Source organism: Eschrichtius robustus, chromosome 1, assembly GCF_028021215.1.
Source record: "Eschrichtius robustus isolate mEscRob2 chromosome 1, mEscRob2.pri, whole genome shotgun sequence".
NCBI lineage: Eukaryota > Metazoa > Chordata > Mammalia > Artiodactyla > Eschrichtiidae > Eschrichtius > Eschrichtius robustus.
The window spans coordinates 73,455,440-73,472,692 of NC_090824.1; the positions used below are offsets into that span (position 1 = coordinate 73,455,440).

The 17,253-nt window shown below is 42.9% G+C and overlaps 1 protein-coding gene and 1 pseudogene across 1 annotated transcript; one reads left to right on the forward strand and one right to left on the reverse strand.

Moving 5' to 3' along the window:
• The first annotated feature begins 9,090 nt into the window (after positions 1-9,090).
• Positions 9,091-11,776, forward strand: LOC137758662 (cathepsin G-like). Its single transcript, XM_068534664.1, has 5 exons — positions 9,091-9,201; positions 9,941-10,085; positions 10,535-10,670; positions 10,819-11,073; positions 11,521-11,776. The coding sequence occupies exons 1-5, from the start codon at positions 9,147-9,149 to the stop codon at positions 11,680-11,682; spliced, it is 753 nt and encodes a 250-aa protein (XP_068390765.1). The 5' UTR covers positions 9,091-9,146; the 3' UTR covers positions 11,683-11,776.
• Positions 11,777-16,356: 4,580 nt separating this feature from the next.
• Positions 16,357-16,828, reverse strand: LOC137758672 (small ribosomal subunit protein eS26 pseudogene; annotated as a pseudogene).
• Between the last annotated feature and the right edge of the window lie 425 nt (positions 16,829-17,253).

Consider the following 17,253-nt stretch of genomic DNA (forward strand, 5'->3'; position numbering starts at 1 on the left):
AGGAAAAGGAGGGGGGAGGGATAAATTAGGAGTTTGTGATTAACATATACACACTATTATACATAAGATAGATAATCAACAAGGACCTACTGTAAAGCACAGGGAACACTACTCAATAATCTGTAATAACCTATATGGGAAAGCATCTGATAAAGAATGGGTATATGTATATGTATAACTGAATCACTTTGCTATACACCTGAAACTAACAAAACATTGTAAATCAACTATAATATAAAATAAAAATTAAATTTAAAGAAAAAGAAAAAGAAAAAACCTCACGTATAAGTGGAGCCAAGCGGTTGAAACCTGCATCATTCAATTGTCAGTTGTATTTAGCAGTCTATTTCTCTAGTTTTAAAAATATAAGGATTTTCTTCTCATACTCTTTTTAAGGATTTCTAGCTTAAACTCATTGTGGCCTATAACAAATGATGTATCATTTTAATCCTTTAAACGTTTTTAGACCTAATCTATGGCCTAATCTATGGTCAACATCCATCTCTGCTTGTAAAATGTGTAGTCTGCCTTTGTTGGTTAAGATGTTCTATATGTGTTCATTTTTTTCATCAGCCATTTTAAATTCTATATCATTACTAATCAATTTATAAGATGTGTTTTTAAATCTTCCCAAATGACTATGAAAATGTCACTTTCTGGGTAGCATCCACTCACTGTGGCTGTTGAAAACTCAGCCTTGATCTGCCAGTCACTTGAACATAATCTGCCTTTCTTTCTCTAGATGCTCTTAACATTTCTGCAATATGATTTCTTGATATGGATTTCTTTTTATTATTTTGCTTGAGATTTATCTTTTTAACCTCTAATTAGATGTTTTTCTCCAGTTATTTTAAAAATCTCGGCCAATATCTGATTATATATTGCCTCTTCTCATTGTCTCTCATTCTTCTAGAACTTTAATTCAACATATGTTTAACCTTCTAATTCTACTATTTTCTATTTTTTTATCTTTATACCTGTCTGGGATCCATCCTTTACACTTCTTTCAGAACGATTTTATTTTATTTTATTTATTTATTTTTTTTAACATCTTTATTGGAGTATAATTGCTTTACAATGTTGTGTTAGCTTCCACTGTACAACAAAGTGAATCAGCTATATGTATACATACATCCCTATATCCCCTCCCTCTTGGGTCTCCCTCCCACCCTCCCTATCCCACCCCTCTAGGTGGTCACAAAGCACCGAGCTGATCTCCCTGTGCTATGCAGCTTCTTCCCACTAGCTAGCTATTTTACATTTCGTAGTGTATATACGTCAATTCTACTCTCTCACTCCGTCCCAGCTTACCCTTCCCCCTCCCCGTGTCCTCAAGTCCATTCTCTACGTCTGCGTCTTTATTCCTGTCCTGCCCCTAAGTTCATCACAACGTTTCTTTTTTTTAAGACTCCATATATATGTGTTAGCATACAGTATTTGTTTTTCTCTTTCTGACTCACTTCACTCTGTATGACAGACTGTCTGTAGGTCCATCCACCTTACTACAAATAGTTCAATTTCATTTATTTTTATGGCTGAGTAATATTCCACTGTGGATATGTGTCACACCTTCTGTATCCATTCATCTGTCGATGGACACTGAGGTTGCATCCATGTCCTGGCTATTATAAATAGTGCTGCAATAAATATTGTGGTACATGTCTATTTTTGAATTGCGGTTTCCTCAGGGTATAGGCCCAGGAGTGGGATGCTGGGTCGTATGGTAGTTCTATTTTTAGTTTTTTAAGGAACCTCCATACTGTTCTCCATAGTGACTGTATCAATTTACATTCCCACCGACAATGCAAGAGGGTTCCCTTTTCTCCACACCCTCTCCAGCATTTACTGTTTGTAGATTTTTGATGATGGCCATTCTGACCGGTGTGAGGTGATACCTCATTGTAGTTTTGATTTGCATTTCTCTAATGATTAGTGATGTTGAGCATCCTTTCATGTGTTTGTTGACAATCTGTATGTCTTCTTTGGAGAAATGTCTATTTAGGTCTTCTGCCCATTTTTGGATTGGGGTGTTTGTTTTATTGATATTGAGCTGCATGAGCTGCTTGTAAATTTTGGAGATTAATCCTTTGTCTGTTGCTTCATCTGCAAATATTTTTTCCCATTCTGAGGGTTGTCTTTTCACCTTGTTTACGGTTTCCTTTGCTACGCAAAAGCTTTTAAGTTTCATTAGGTCCCATTTGTTTATTTTTGCTTTTATTTCCATTTCTCTAGGAGGTGGGTCAAAAAGGATCTTGCAGTGATTTATGTCATGGAGTGTTCTGCCTATGTTTTCCTCCAAGAGTTTTATAGTGTCCAGTCTTACATTTAGGTCTCTAATCCATTTTGACTTTATTTTGTGTATGGTATTAGGGAGTGTTCTAATTTCATTCTTTTACATGTAGCTGTTCAGTTTTGCAACACCACTTACTGAAGAGGCTGTCTTTCTCCATTGTATGTTCTTGCTTCCTTTATCAAAAATAAGGTGACCATATGTGTGTGGATTTATCTCTGGGCTTTCTATCCTGTTCCATTGATCTATATTTCTGTTTTTGTGCCACTACCATACTGTCTTGATTACTGTAGCTTTGTAGTACAGTCTGAAGTCAGGGAGCCTGAGTCCTCCAGCTCTGTTTTTCTTTCTCAAGATTGCTTTGGCTATTTGGAGTCTTCTGTGTTTCCATACAAATTGTGATATTTTTTGTTCTAGTTCTGTGAAAACTGCCATTGGTAGTTTGATAGGGATTGCTCTGAATCTGTAGATTTTTCTGGGTAGTATAGTCGTTTTTACAATGTTGATTCTTCCAATCCAAGAACATGGTATACCTCTCCATCTGTTTCTATCATCTTTAATTTCTTTTATCAGTGTCATATAGTTTTCTGTATACAGGTCTTTTGTCTACCTAGGTAGATTTATTCCTAGGTATTTTATTCTTTTTGTTGCAATGGTAAATGGGAATGTTTCCTTAATATCTCTTTCAGATTTTTCATCATTAGTGTATAGGAATGCAAGAGATTTCTGTGCATTAATTTTGTATCCTGTTACGTCACCAACTTCATTCATTAGCTCTAGTAGTTTTCTGGTAGCATCTTTAGGATTCTCTATGTATAGCATCATGTCATCTGCAAACAGTGACATCTTTACTTCTTTTCCAATTTGGATTCATTTATTTCTTTTTCTTCTCTGATTGCTGTGGCTAAAACTTCCAAAACTATATTGAATAATAGAGGTGAGAATGGGCAGCCTTGTCTTGTTCCTGATCTAAGAGGAAATGGTTTCAGTTTTTCACCATTGAGAATGAGGTTGGCTGTGGGTTTGTCATATATGGCCTTTATTATGTTGAGGTAAGTTCATTCTATGCCTAGTTTCTGGAGAGTTTTTATCATAAATATGTGTTGAATTTTGTCAAAAGCTTTTTCTGCACCTATTGAGATGATCATATGGTTTTTATCCTTCAATTGGCTAATATGGTGTATCACCTTGATTGATTTGCATATATTGAAGAATCCTTGCATTTCTGGGATAAACCCCACTTGATCATGGTGTATGATCCTTTTAACGTGCTGTTGGATTCTGTTTGCTAGTATTTTGTTGAGGATTTTTGCATCTATGTTCATCAGTGATGTTGGTCTGTAGTTTTCTTTTTTTGTGACATTTTTGTCTGGTTTTGGTATCAGGGTGATGCTGGCCTCGTAGAATGAGTTTGGGAGTGTTCCTCCCTCTGCTATATTTTGGAAGAGTTTGAGAAGGATAGGTGTTAGCTCTTCTCTAAATATTTGATAGAATTCGCCTGTGAAGCCATCTGGTCCTGGGTTTTCTTTGTTGGAAGATTTTTAATCACAGTTTCAATTTCAGTGCTTGTGATTGGTCTGTTTATATTTTCTATTTCTTCCTGGTTCAGTCTTGGAAAGTTGTACTTTTCTAAGAATTTGTCCATTTCTTCCAAGTTGTCCATTTTATTGGCGTAGAGTTGCTTGTAGTAATCTCTCATGATCCTTTGTATTCCTGCAGTGTAAGTTGTTACTTCTCCTTTTTCATTTCTAATTCTGTTGATTTGAGTCTTCTCCCTTGTTTTCTTGATGAGTCTGGCTAATGGTTTATCAATTTTGTTTATCTTCTCAAAGAACCAGCTTTCAGTTTTATTGATCTTTGCTATCATTTTCTTCATTTCTTTTTCATTTATTTCTGCTCCGATCTTTATGATTTCTTTCTTTCTGCTAACTGTGGGGTTTTTTGTTCTTCTTTCTCTGATTGCTTTAGGTGTAAGTTTAGGTTGTTTATTTGAGATTTTTCTTGTTTCTTGAGGTAGGATTGTATTGCTATAAACTTCCCTCTTAGAACTGGTTTTGCTGCATCCCATAGGTTTTGGGTCATCATGTTTTCATTGTCATTTGTTTCTAGGTCTTTTTTTATTTCCTCTTTGACTTCTTCAGTGACCTCTTGGTTATTTTGTAGTGTATTATTTAGCCTCCATGTGTTTGCATTTTTTACAGTTTTTTTTTTGTCTAATTCATATCTAGTCTCATAGTGTTGTGGTCAGAAAAGATACTTGATATGTTTTCAATTTTCTTAAATTTACCAAGACTTTATTTGTGACCCAAGATATGATCTATCCTGGAGAATGTTCCATGAGCACTTGAGAAGAAAGTGTATTCTGGTTTTTTTGGATGGAATGTCCTACAAATATCAATTAAATCCATCTTGCTTAATGTGTCTTTTAAAGCTTGTGTTTCCTTATTTTTTTCATTTTGGGTGATCTGTCCATTGGTGAAAGTGGGTACTATTATTGTGTTACTGTTGATTTCCCCTTTTATGGCTGTTGGCATTTGCCTTATGCATTGAGGTGCTCCTATGTTGGGTGCATAAATATTTATAATTGTTATATCTTCTTCTTGGATTGATCCCTTGATCATTATATAGTGTCCTTCTTTGTCTCTTGTAGTAGTCTTTATTTAGTCTATTTTCTCTTATATGAGAATTGCTACTCCAACTTTCTTTTGATTTCCATTTGCATGGAATATCCTTTTCCATCCCCTCAATTTCATTCTGTATGTGTCCCTAGGTCTGAAGTGGGTCTCTTGAAGACAGCATATATATGGGTCTTGTTTTTGTATCCATTCAGCCAGTCTATGTCTTTTGGTTGGAACATTTAATCCATTTACATTTAAGGTAACTATCAATATGTTTGTTCCTATTACCATTTTCTAAATTGTTTTGGGTTTGTTTTTGTAGGTCTTTTCCATCTCTTGTGTTTCCTGCCTAGAGAATTCCTTTAGCATTTGTTGTAAAGCTGGTTTGGTTGTTCTGAATTCTCTTAACTTTTGCTTGTCTGTATAGGTTTTAATTTCTCCATTGAATCTGAATGAGATCCTTGCTGGGTAGAGTAATCTTGGCTGTAGGTTTTCCCTTTCATACTTTAAATATGTCCTGCCACTCCCTTCTGGCTTGCAGAGTTTCTGCTGAAAGATCAGCTGTTAACTTTATGGGGATTCCCTTCTATGTTATTTGTTGCTTTTCCCTTGCTGCTTTTAATATTTTTTCTTTGTATTTAATTTTTCATAGTTTGATTAATATATGTCATGGCATGTTTCTCTTTGGATTTATCTTGTATGGGACTCTCTGCACTTCCTGGACTTGACTATTTCCTTTCCCATGTGAGGGAAGTTTTCAACTATAATCTCTTCAGATATTTTCTCAGACCCTTTCTTTTTCTCTTCTTCTTCTGGGACCCTTATAATTCGAATGTTGGTGCATTTAATGTTGTCGCAGAGGTCTCTTAGACTGTCCTCAATTCTTTTCATTCTTTTTTCTTTATTCTGCTCTGTGGTAGTTATTTCCACTATTTTATCTTCCAGGTCACTTATCTGTTCTTCTGCCTCAGTTATTCTGCTCTTGATTCCTTCTAGAGAATTTTTAATTTCATTTATTGTGTTGTTCATCATTGTTTGTTTGCTCTTTAGTTCTTCTAGGTCCTTGTTAAACATTTCTTGTATTTTCTCCATTCTATTTCCAAGATTTTGGATCATCTTTACTATCATTACTCTGAATTCTTTTTCAGACAGACTGCCTATTTCCTCTTCATTAGTTTGGTCTGGTGAGTTTTTACCTTGCTCTTTCATCTGCTGCATGTTTCTTTGTCTTCTCATTTTAACTTACTGTTTTTGGGGTCTCCTTTTCAAAGGCTGCAGGTTTGCAGTTCCCGTTGTTTTTGGTGTCTGCCCCCAGTGGGTGAGATTGGTTCAGTGGCTTGTGTAGGCTTCCTTGTGGAGGGGACTGGTGCCTGTGTTCTGGTGTGTGGGGCTCGATCTTGTCTTTCTGGTGGGCAGGGCCATGGCCTGGGGTGTGTTTTGGGGTGTCTGTGAACTTAGTATGATTTTAGGCAGCCTCTCTGCTAGCGGGTGGGGTTTTGTTCCTTTCTTGCTAGTTGATTGGCATGGGGCGTCCAGCACTGGAGCTTGCTGGCCGTTGGGTGGAGCTGGGTCTTAACGTTGAGACGGAAATCTCTGGGAGAGCTCTCACCGATTGATACTGTGTGGGGCCAGGAGATCTCTGCTGGTCCAATGTCCTGAACTTGGCTCTCCCACCTCAGAGGCTCAGGCCTGACACCAGGCCGGAGCACCAAGTCCCTGTTAGCCACGTGTCTTAGGCTTCTAAATATGTATCCAGCATCCACTACATAGAAGTCTGATTTTCTCCTGTTGTAATTCACTTTCCAGTCCTTGCAGATTGGCTCTATTAGATCACTCTTCTGATGCTCAATAAGGCTGCTCACCGCTCCAGTCAGCAGCTCATTTCCTTCCTTAAGCGGGAAGATCTCTGAACAATTTTAGGTTAGTAATTCTCTTTTCATCTTTGTCTAAACTGTTATTAACTCTATTCACTGAGATTTTAATTTTAGTTTTTCTTTTTTTCACTTTTGAAAGTCTTATTTAGTTCTCTTTCAAATGTTATGTCACTTTTTTTAAGGACCATGTTCCCTGGAATTCTTTTAGGGTTTGTTTTTATTTCAGCATAATTGCTTTTCAATCTGTATTTTATTATACTAATAATATTATCCCAATAATTAATGGGTTTTTTTCCCCTCTTTTCTTATCTATTATTTCTTAGTCATGGTGTCTTATATCTTTGTTTGCTTGTTGATCTGTTTACATTTGACTATATGTTTGTCATTAAACTTGAAAAATAAATTTTTAGGTGTCAAATTCTGGAATTAAGTGAATTTCCTCTTGATTTACATTTGACTCTGCCAGGTACTTTGGGACACAAGATATAACCACATTAATGGCAGTTCAAGGTTTGAGAGACCATAAAAAGTCCAGGTAATTACAATCTTTCACGAAATTATTTGCAAGAGCTAGCCCAATACCTCTTTTTTGTTACTTTAAGCGTGTAGACTTTTAAGTTCCCAGCTTATTGTGGGGAGGGTTTGACCAGACCTGCTTGTGTGGGTCTTGGTCTTTCATTTCTACACCCCTCACCTTATATGGTCATCAAAACAAAAGTGAAAATTTTGTGGGTTCAGCAAATTACCCCAGAATAATAGTAGCTACCGCTGGATTCCCATTATTCCTTCTGTTTTAACCGAATAATCTCTCTTGCTTTGGGAGTTCTTCAAGACTTCTAAGGTTTTTATACATTTTAAACAGGTTTGTTTTGGGTTGTTTTTGGTGGGAAAATTGGCATGGAATCCTAGTCACTGTTAATGAAATCCCTTATCCACATCTCTATGCAGATCATTGGAAGCATATATTTTACTCCTCTTTTTTCACATGGGCAGTCTGGTTTATACTTTCCCCTTTGTTTAAGTTAGAGTAATAATTTTAAAACAAAATTAAGAGTTAAAAATTAAAGTAACAATAAATTAAACTTACCCAAATACTAAGGCACTAATAAAGCTCTTATACTATTTTTGGTTTTTTTCCATTTTCTGCATATTAGTTTTCAGATTCATGAAAAATTTCATGAGGTTGCAATCATTGAGAGTGTAATAGAGAAGGAATTAAGATCTTTACAGCTTTAAAATTGGTGATAATCTGTGTATATTTATATATAGGGAGGAGATCCTTAACTTTCATAAGATTTTCAAGTGGGTTATCACGATCCATAAAAGACTGAGAATTGTATTAGTTTTCAATTCTGATACTTTTGCAAAAATTTTACCATACTATGTTTTTCTGTGCCAACACAGACTTCTAAGTATTTTTAAGAGTGTCTCACAGCCCCCTGTCTTACTCTGCAGGACTCTGCCATGCCTTTCTCTCAATGATGAATGCCTGGTCTACTTCTTCATGTGTTACAGGGAGCACAGCAGTGACATAACTCCTTCTTAGGCGCTATCACCCCTGGGGCAGAGATGGGATTAGGTTGATGGGTCTCTTATACCATGGATGAATAGGATCTGAGATGTTTTTCCACCAGGGTCTGATGGTTTGCAACAAAATCAAGTCACTAGGCCTTTACTGCGTGCAGAGAAACTTCTGGAACATAAAGGCCTTCGCCTTGAGTAGAAAGCAGGAAAACAGAAGTCGTCCACAGTGTCAGGATTTCACTGAGAGTTTCTTGGGGCTCAAGTGACCTGAGAGCGTAATGGTCAGTGGCAGAGACTCATTCTTCCCTTTTCTTTCCCTGACAGTGTCCTCTCCTCCACACACTCAGGAGAGAGAGCTACTCAATCTGCATGACGACTTCTAGAAAGAAGGGGGAGCAGCAAGGGTCTCAACAGGGGGCTAAGACCAAAGGGTGAAGACATGCAGGCTCCAGTCCCTGAGGGAGAGGAAGGAGGAAATAGACAGCTCCCAGCTTTGATGCTTGTAGGGATTATTGAATTAGGTGGGTTTGAGGTTCTGGGACACAGTGACCCAGTCCCCATCCCTGTTGCCCTGGGTTCCCATTTCCGCAGCCAGCACTGACTCAGCAGCTGTGCGGGATATTGTGCTGAAGGCTTTCGTTACTATCTTCCCCCAGATCACTGGCAGTTGGTGGGCAAGCCTCTTGGGCAGCCTTGGGTGATGAAACCTATCACAGCAGCAGGAGAATGGGAATGCGAATTCTCAAGCCCCCACCCGCACCCTTCCTTCCTCTTTCAGGGGCTCAAAGTCTGGCAGGAGGAAGCACCAGCAGCAACTGACTGGGCAGACTTCCCAGGAAGATGCAGCCACTCCTGCTCCTGGTGGTCCTTCTCCTGCCGCCCAGGGCTAGGGCAGGTGAGTGACCGTCCCCATCCTCAGAGGCCGACCCCAGCCCATAGACTCTGGAGCCAGACCACTCAGGCACTTCCTAACCCTGTATCATTGGGCAGCTTGTATGAGTTCAAAGTTCCTCAGCTTCATCATCTATAAAACAGGCATTATGTCAGGCCTACCTCAGAGAGTTGATATGAGAGTTAAATGACTTAGTGTACAGAAAACTCTTGGAGTCGTCCTGGCACGTACTACTTGCTATATAAACATGCTCTCTGAACTCAGTCTGCAGCTCCTGTGGCAGAGCCTCGGACATAAAGATACAGCAATAGCAGGCCCGCCAGCTCATCTTTAGAGCCCTAAATTCATGAGCTGACCGTGAGCTGGACTCACAGGGATCTGGGAGGCTCCCTGAGGAAGAAAGTACCACGGAACTGCAGGGAGAGGCTGCGCAGAGGGCTCCGGATTTGCCGTCCCCACAGCAGAGGAACCTTCCTCATTATGGGAGGCTGCAGCTGGCCTTGCCTTGTGGGGAGGTGGGAGGGAGCTGAGGCCGGGATGGGGAGCCAGCAGCGTTTCCTGCAGAATCCTGGAGCCTCCCCCCAAGGCTGGTGCCCTGCAGACCCAATTCTCATGAACCACCAGCTTCTCCGGCCCCTGCAGCACCTCTCCTGCCTCGCCATCTTCTAACCTTTCTGGAGCCACCAAGCCGAAGCCCACACACCTGTCAGTGCAGAGATAAGTGCCTAATGCTTCCTTCCAGGGCAGATCATCGGAGGCCAAGAGGCCAGGCCCCATTCCCACCCTTACATGGCATATGTTCAGATCCGAACTCCACGTCTGAAAACTTGTGGGGGGTTCCTGGTGCGAGAAGACTTTGTGGTGACAGCAGCTCACTGCTTGGGAAGGTGAGGCACTAAGGGGCTTCTGGGCACCAGCAAAGCAGTTCCAGAAGATTTCATGAGAGGAGCCATTGAAAGCAGGGTTCTAGCAATAAAGGGGTGAAAAAAGAGCAGGTAGGGCTTGGGGGGCAGGGAGCAGGCCAGTGTAAATGGGGAGAAAGCAGGACCTGATCAAAAAGAGCAAGATGGGGAGATGGAAGGCACGCATTGGGGCTCAAAATATGAATTCAAGCTCCTTTTTTATTGTAGGGGAGGCCAAATATAAGGTCCCTGGGTTTCCCACCACCCCCAGCTCAAGGCTGTGGAGGCCAAGGGCATAGAGCCCAGTCCCAGAGCCCTCCTGTCCCCACGTTCCCTTGGCTGAGGTCTCACCACCCTGGGCTGTCACGTGACCTGCATCGGGGACTGCAGTTCCTGCAGCTCAGACCTACCTCTGGGCTCCCTTTCCTTTGCAGCCAAATAAGTGTCATCCTGGGGGCCCACAACGTCAGTAGGTTGGAAAGGACTCAGCAGCGCATACCGGTGCTCAGAGCCATCCCCCACCCCAGGTACAATCTGCAGAACAACCAGAATGACATCATGTTACTGCAGGTACCGACCCTCTGGTCCTTCACCCGGGCTGCTCCCTCCCAGCTTGGGGGACCAGGGAGGAGGAAGCCGAGCAGACTCCCAGGGTGGTGGTGGGCGTGGGGTGAGCACGGCATAGACAGTCCCTGAGTGCCTGCGTGCTTCCTGCCAGCTGAGGAGCAGAGTCAGACGTAATCGAGCTGTGAGGCCGGTGGCTCTGCCTCAGACCCAGAACAGGCTGAGTCCTGGGACCCTGTGCACCGTGGCCGGCTGGGGCCTTGTCGGCCTGGACAGGAGAACAGACACTCTCCAGGATGTATGGATCAGAGTGCAGAGGGGTGAGGAGTGCAGTAGACTCTTCATGTTCTACACTGACCGAACACAGATTTGTGTGGGCGACCCAAGAGAGCGGAAATCCGCCTTCCTGGTAAGACCACGGGCATCTGCCGACACTGTCCGAGACAAAGGGACGTGGGCAGACTGGGCAGTGGGGACAGACTACATCCCCATGGCCTCAGTCTGGGACCCAGACCAGAGTGAGGTGGGGGACTTTTCCCCATCAATCCGGTCTCTGGGGGAATAGCAGGTGCACCAGACACAGGACATACACGTGCAGCGTTTTCCTGGGGCCGGTGAAGGTACCTTGACCTGGGTTGTTCTGGAGAATAACCATAGCCAGGGCTGAAGCCCAGTGATGGAAAAATCCAGAAGCTCGACTTCTGCTCCCCCTCCCCCTCCCATCTCACACACAGCCAGCAGTGGAAGGAGCCCACCCACCCCTGTCTTCTCTGAGGGCGGGCCTTAGGGCCGCAGGAGCGGGGAGGCCTGGAGAATGGAGGCCCGGCTTAGTGTCCCTTCCTCTGGTTGCCCACAGGGGGACTCCGGGGGCCCCCTTGTGTGTAACAACGTGGCCCAGGGCATCGTCTCCTACGGAAAGAGGATTGGGACTCCTCCAGCAGTCTTCACCAGGATTTCCAGCTTCCTGCCCTGGATACGGAGAACGATGAGACGCTTCAAAGAGTGGGGGCTGGAGTGACACGCCCTGTCACTGACTCCCCTTCTCTGGGGCAGAGCCCAGATCCAGGGCGGTTCCCAGAGCCTTAATAAACATCCACATCTAGAGTGGAAATAACCGATTTCTCATTTGTTCATTAAACATGATTCAGTACACAGCAAATGTGTGCCAGGACTGAGTGTGAGCTCCTCCAGGAAAGTGGGGTCTCTTCCCCAGGACAAGTGAATCCCCATCCCCACCATCCTGGGAGTCAGGGTGAGCTTCTTCTCTCCTCCAAGCCATCCATTCCTCCGTCTCCCCTCCACCCGCTCTGGGGAGTGATGGAAGGACCTCTCTCTCCCCAGAGTAAGGCTCCTCATTCTCCACCCTACCAGAGACTCTCCTTTAGGTATTAAAGTGTGCCCCAAAACTGTGTGCCATTGGCGTGGGTAGGACAGGCAGATTAAAGAGAGAATTGAAATTCCATACAAGGCCCAATTTAATATATGGTAAACGATTCTCAAATCACTGGGAAACAATGAACTTTTAATAGACGACATTGAAACAAAATAGAGAATCATTGGGGAAGAAAGATAAAGTTGGGTCCACACTTCTCATCATAATCCAAAATAACACTCAGATGGAATCAAAGACCTAAATGTAAAAAAATCAAAAAATATAAGTACTAGAAGAAAGAAAAGAAAAGGTTTACTTTCTTAAAAATATCTAACAAAACACCCATATCAAAGCTGCGCTATTCACAATGGCCAAGAGATGGGAGCCACCCAAGTGTCTATGGACAGCCAGAGTTTCTGAAACCTTTACCCATACCAGCCCTGACTGTACTATAGACCAATGTTCTCATTTTCAATGTGATGAGGGTCTCCTTCCGGTTTCGTTACTCTAAAATTATACAATGCGATATGTTGGCTAAAATAACTTGAATTTATACTAAAGATTAGCTTATGACTGATACATCAATATTATATTCAAATAATAGATTTCTGAAGTCACATAGTTTAAAACCGTGCTTTTAGCACCTCAAGGTAACTGTAAAGAATCAGCTGGGAAGTTCTTCTATGTTCATCAAAATGGTAATTACTCCTCGCAGTGTGACATTTCCCACCTGAATTTTTGCAGTTTCCATAATCTTGAATAATCACTGAACACATAGCAAAGCAACTGATATGCAGAAATGCTTTGGTAAATTTGATCATTCTTTTATAGCTATTTCTTGCCAGAAAGTCATTTGCCTAACATTCAGTGTAAGTCACTTATCAACAAAATTTTAATCAATAATACATCTTTGAAATTACTCAGTCATTTTTCCTATATTTGCTACCACCTACCCATAGGAATTCTCTCTTGCTTGTATGTTCTGGGGGAAAACAGTCCCATTGTTAAATGTTTGCATTGGCAGGTGGAAAGAATACTTGACGATGGAGGGGGGAGGAGAGAGCTGTGGAAGAGCCCTCATCCAGCCCTTTCTCTCTGTGACATTTACTTAGAGCCCCAGAGCACCGCCCAGGTCAGGACTCAGTCCCCAGGAAACTCCCAGGGCAGACCCATCTCTCCTCTAAGCCTCTCCCTGCCAGTCAGCACTTCCAAGGCAGCTCTCTGCCTCCAGCGGCCCTGCCGGAAACGTTTCTACAGACCTCACCGTGCTCATCTCCAGAGGACAATTCCCTTCATGATCATCCCAGAAGCCAGTTCCACCACCTCTCACAGCTCAGCACCCTCCCCCGATAAGTAAACCTCAGCAGCAGAGCTTTGGCAAGAAAGCATTTTGCACACCAAAAACTAGAGTAAAAGAACACAACTCCTCCCACTTTCTTTCTCCACTTTCCACCTCTGTGTCTTGGAAGCCCTACTGACTTGTCTGGAAAGTCACAAAACCATGGCAAGCTCATGGACAGAAACGCCACCGGGATCTTCTCTCCTGACCCCATAGCTCAGGCAGACTTCCGGTCCCCCAGAGGCCTGGTGCCTGTGTCCTGGGGCAGAGCATCAGAGTCAGGAGAAGCTAGCCACTGGTGATTTGTCATAACTATAGCAACATCACAGAAGTGAGGTCTGGTAACCTTGATAATGGTGGTCTGAGTTTGTCTGGGAAATGGTGGGTGCCCCAGGGGAAAGCCACCTGAACCTCGGGTTGGAGAAGAGAGGGCAGCCCAGGAGCAGTTCCAGTAGCTCAAAGGAAATGTCTTTCTTATAGAAATGTGAAAAAACTCTCAGAAGTGGATGAAATCTTCCAAATACATTATGAACCATTTCAAGATTTTAGGTGGCATGACCCCCAGAACAACTAAAAACCCCATTAGACTGATACCCATCAAGATTGCTTTTTCGCCAGCAGTCCCACTCTTGGGCATATATCCAGACAAAACTCTAATCCTAAAAGATACCTGCACCCCTATGTTCATAGTAGCACTATTCACAATAGGCAAGACATGGTAGCAACCTAAATGTCCATCAACAGATGAATGGATAAAGATGTGGTACACGTATACAATAGAATACCACTTGTTCTTTTTTATGACTGAAATAGCGCCATTTGCAGTAACATGGATGCAACTAGAGCTTATCATATTAAGTGAAGTAAGTCAGAAAATGAAAGACAAAAACCATATGATATCACTTATATGTGAAATCTAAAATATGACACAGATGAACCTATCTACGAAAGAGAAACAGACTCAAACATAGAGAACAGACTTGTGATTGCCAAGGGGGAGGGGGTTGGGGGAGGCCTGGAGTGGGAGGTTGGGCTTAGCAGATGTAAGCTATTATATATGGAATGGATGAACAGCAAGGTCCTACTGTATAGCACAGAAAACTACATGCAGTATCTTATGATTAACCATTATGAAAAAGAATATTTTTTTAAAATAATGTATGTATAACGGAATCACTTTGCTGTACAAAAGAAATTAACACAACATTGTAAATCAGCTATACTTCAATTAAAAAAAATAAGATTGCTTTTTCAAGTTTCCACCGAATTTTCAGAAGTATAATTTTTCCAGGCTACATTATAATCCACTGTTTTGTTGTACAAAAAATTACTAAACCATTTTGACGTCCTTAAATTTAACAGGCCTCTCTCCAAACATTCCTCCCCAGTATCCCACACTCACTTTGCCCTGGCCGGAGCAGATCAGATGGCTCCACTGATTAGCCATTGGCTCTGCATGCTCAGGGACCTTCCTGAGTTACAAGCCCTGGGACGGTACTACGGGTTCCCAGAAAGACAAGACTCTTTTGTGCTCCTCACCTTCTGTCCCAGTGAGCCGCAGTCAACACGAAGTTGTCTTATGCCAGGAAACCCCTACATCTGCTCCAGTCTTGTTTGTTGTCATAGAAGCATACAGAGACCATGTAGGGTGGGGCTTGTGGTCTGGTCTTTCTGCCCCATTTGATCTCCCCTGAAAGAGAAAATTTCCGTGGATCTCTCTGTTCATAGGAGACAGGACGGGCACTGCCTGGTGACCTAAAACAATGGGATGTCCAGAGGAGGATAGTCTGCAGTGGTCTTCAGGGACCCAGCACAATGAGATGGGGGCTCCAGCCTTCCCTGGGCAGCATGGCGGGCTGGCAGCATGACCTGTTTCCTTGCTTAGCTCTTATCTCCCTGTAGAGATGAGGAGCTCAGCCCTTGTTCTGGAGCACTTCAAATACATGTGAAGGGGAAGTGATCTGTCTTCCGGATAAACCATCTAGAAGACCTGGAAATAAATCTCTCTGACCTACCCTGGTTATTTCTTTGTCCCTGAGATTTTCAGACCCCCTGTGTCCTGCTTACTTCCAGGGGAGACTGGTTTCTAAAACCTGAAAATTTGAGCTCATGGAGCGGAATTCTCTGACTTCTTTCTCCCCCATCATGAACCAGGCACATAGTAAATGTCCCATAAATACTTGTTGGATATGCGAATGAACAGTCCCCCAAATTGCTTTTGGTCCTAATGCAGCCTGAACCTCAGCAGCGATTTATCTTTTTAAGGAATTTAACCATCAAGATGAAGAGGAACACATGTACAGGATTAGAAATCAGAGTGAGGTTGGGAAATGGGAGGAGGGGGTCTGGGTGGAAGCCAGCTTCCATTAGGGCCATGATCAGTGGTGAGGCAACACTGAGAGGCCCACTTAGGTTCTAGATATCTGCCCTGGTGGAGCAGGGTGGCTCAAGAAAGTGGGGAGAGTGAGAAGGTGCCATCTAGGAAACAGTGCAAGATAGCTCTTTCATTCTTGGTCTAGACGATAGCTCTTGGGATAGAGCAACCCACTCTTAGCTTTGGAGAATGGGAAGTTATAAGCCTCATTTTCAGCTTTCCCTCCACACCAGGATCCTGTGCCATCCTAATTATAAGTAACTTTCCATGTGCCAAGCTGTGACCTATGGAGAGGAGAAGACCCACCAGGTCTCCGTGGGAGTCTTTCCTGTAATCTGTGCACTATATACCCAGCGGCAGGTCTGGGGTTTAGCAAATTTCTGGGAATGGACTGAGGCAAGGAACGATCATAGCAATAGTCTTGCTGGGGCACTGGGGAAGTGTTGCTGCTGGAATAAGCCAGGGCTCTGGGGATAGGGAGAGTCACTTACCTCTTTCAGCCCTGGAGGTAGGAGATTGGCCACTAAGAACAGGAGAAGCAGCATATTCTCTGAAAAGCTGAGCAGGCCTGAAGTGGCATGTGATTTCTCCGTCCAGGCTTTTTCTTTTTTTTTTTTTTTTAAAGTATAATTTCCACTTTATTGTCTTTCCAGGGAACAGTATTTCTTCAGTCTTTAAGGACTTAGCTCCTTACATGGGCTTTGGTGGAGGTCGTGGGGCAGCACCAGCAGGTCTAAATCGGGGTGGAGGTGTTCGGTCCTTCCGGGCTTCCCGAGAACGATTCCTGACTACCTTGCTGTGAATGGCACAACTCACGCAGTAATGCAGTTTCACATACAGCTTGGGAAGCACATAGGACAGTTCACGCGCCAGAAGCTCACCGTCGAAAACACTCGCTTCGGAAATGTCCCTGACGGCTGCGGCCTCTACGATGTTCCGAATGACGAACTTCTTAATAGCCTTATCCTTGGGCACGCAACGGGCACAACTGGTACAGCGAATAGGCTGCACGTGGCCGCGGCCCTTTTTGGCACGACCATTGTTCCTTCTTTTCTTGATCATCTTGGAAGCGAAGAGGCGAAAAAGGGCTTCCAGGCTTTTTCAATCCTGAGTTTCAAAGGGCAAGCTCAGGGCCCACCAATTTACTCCTGGTTCTATTGATTCTCAAGACATGAGCTTTCATCAGAAAAATCTGTATGGTGAGGGTGTTGCAGGAACCACATTCTTAGGCCCTTGGTAGTCAGCATGATCACGTTCACCTAGAGAAAATCCTGAACTCTGAATGGAGGAAGGGCTTTAGGGGGTTTGGGCGTTAATCAGAAATGGTGTCCCCTTCCTCTAAACTCAATCCTCCAAGACCATAAATCTGACCCCACCATGCCTTTTGTTTGTCATTAGGTAACTGTCTACTTCCAAAAAAAAAAAAAAAAAAAGCATACAACTATCCAATTATACTCTTTGCAGAGCTTCGGAGTTTTTTTTGATAGCTGAAGAGTTTTTTTGC

What these genes read in the sequence shown, in the direction of transcription:
- LOC137758662 (XM_068534664.1), top strand. Translation starts at nt 9,147, where the DNA reads ATGCAGCCACTCCTGCTCCTGGTGGTCCTTCTCCTGCCGCCCAGGGCT. An exon ending in GCAGCTCACTGCTTGGGAAG is followed by an intron (nt 10,086 to 10,534) that starts GTGAGGCACTAA and finishes TTTCCTTTGCAG; the next exon opens with CCAAATAAGTGTCATCCTGG. An exon ending in AGCGGAAATCCGCCTTCCTG is followed by an intron (nt 11,074 to 11,520) that starts GTAAGACCACGG and finishes GGTTGCCCACAG; the next exon opens with GGGGACTCCGGGGGCCCCCT.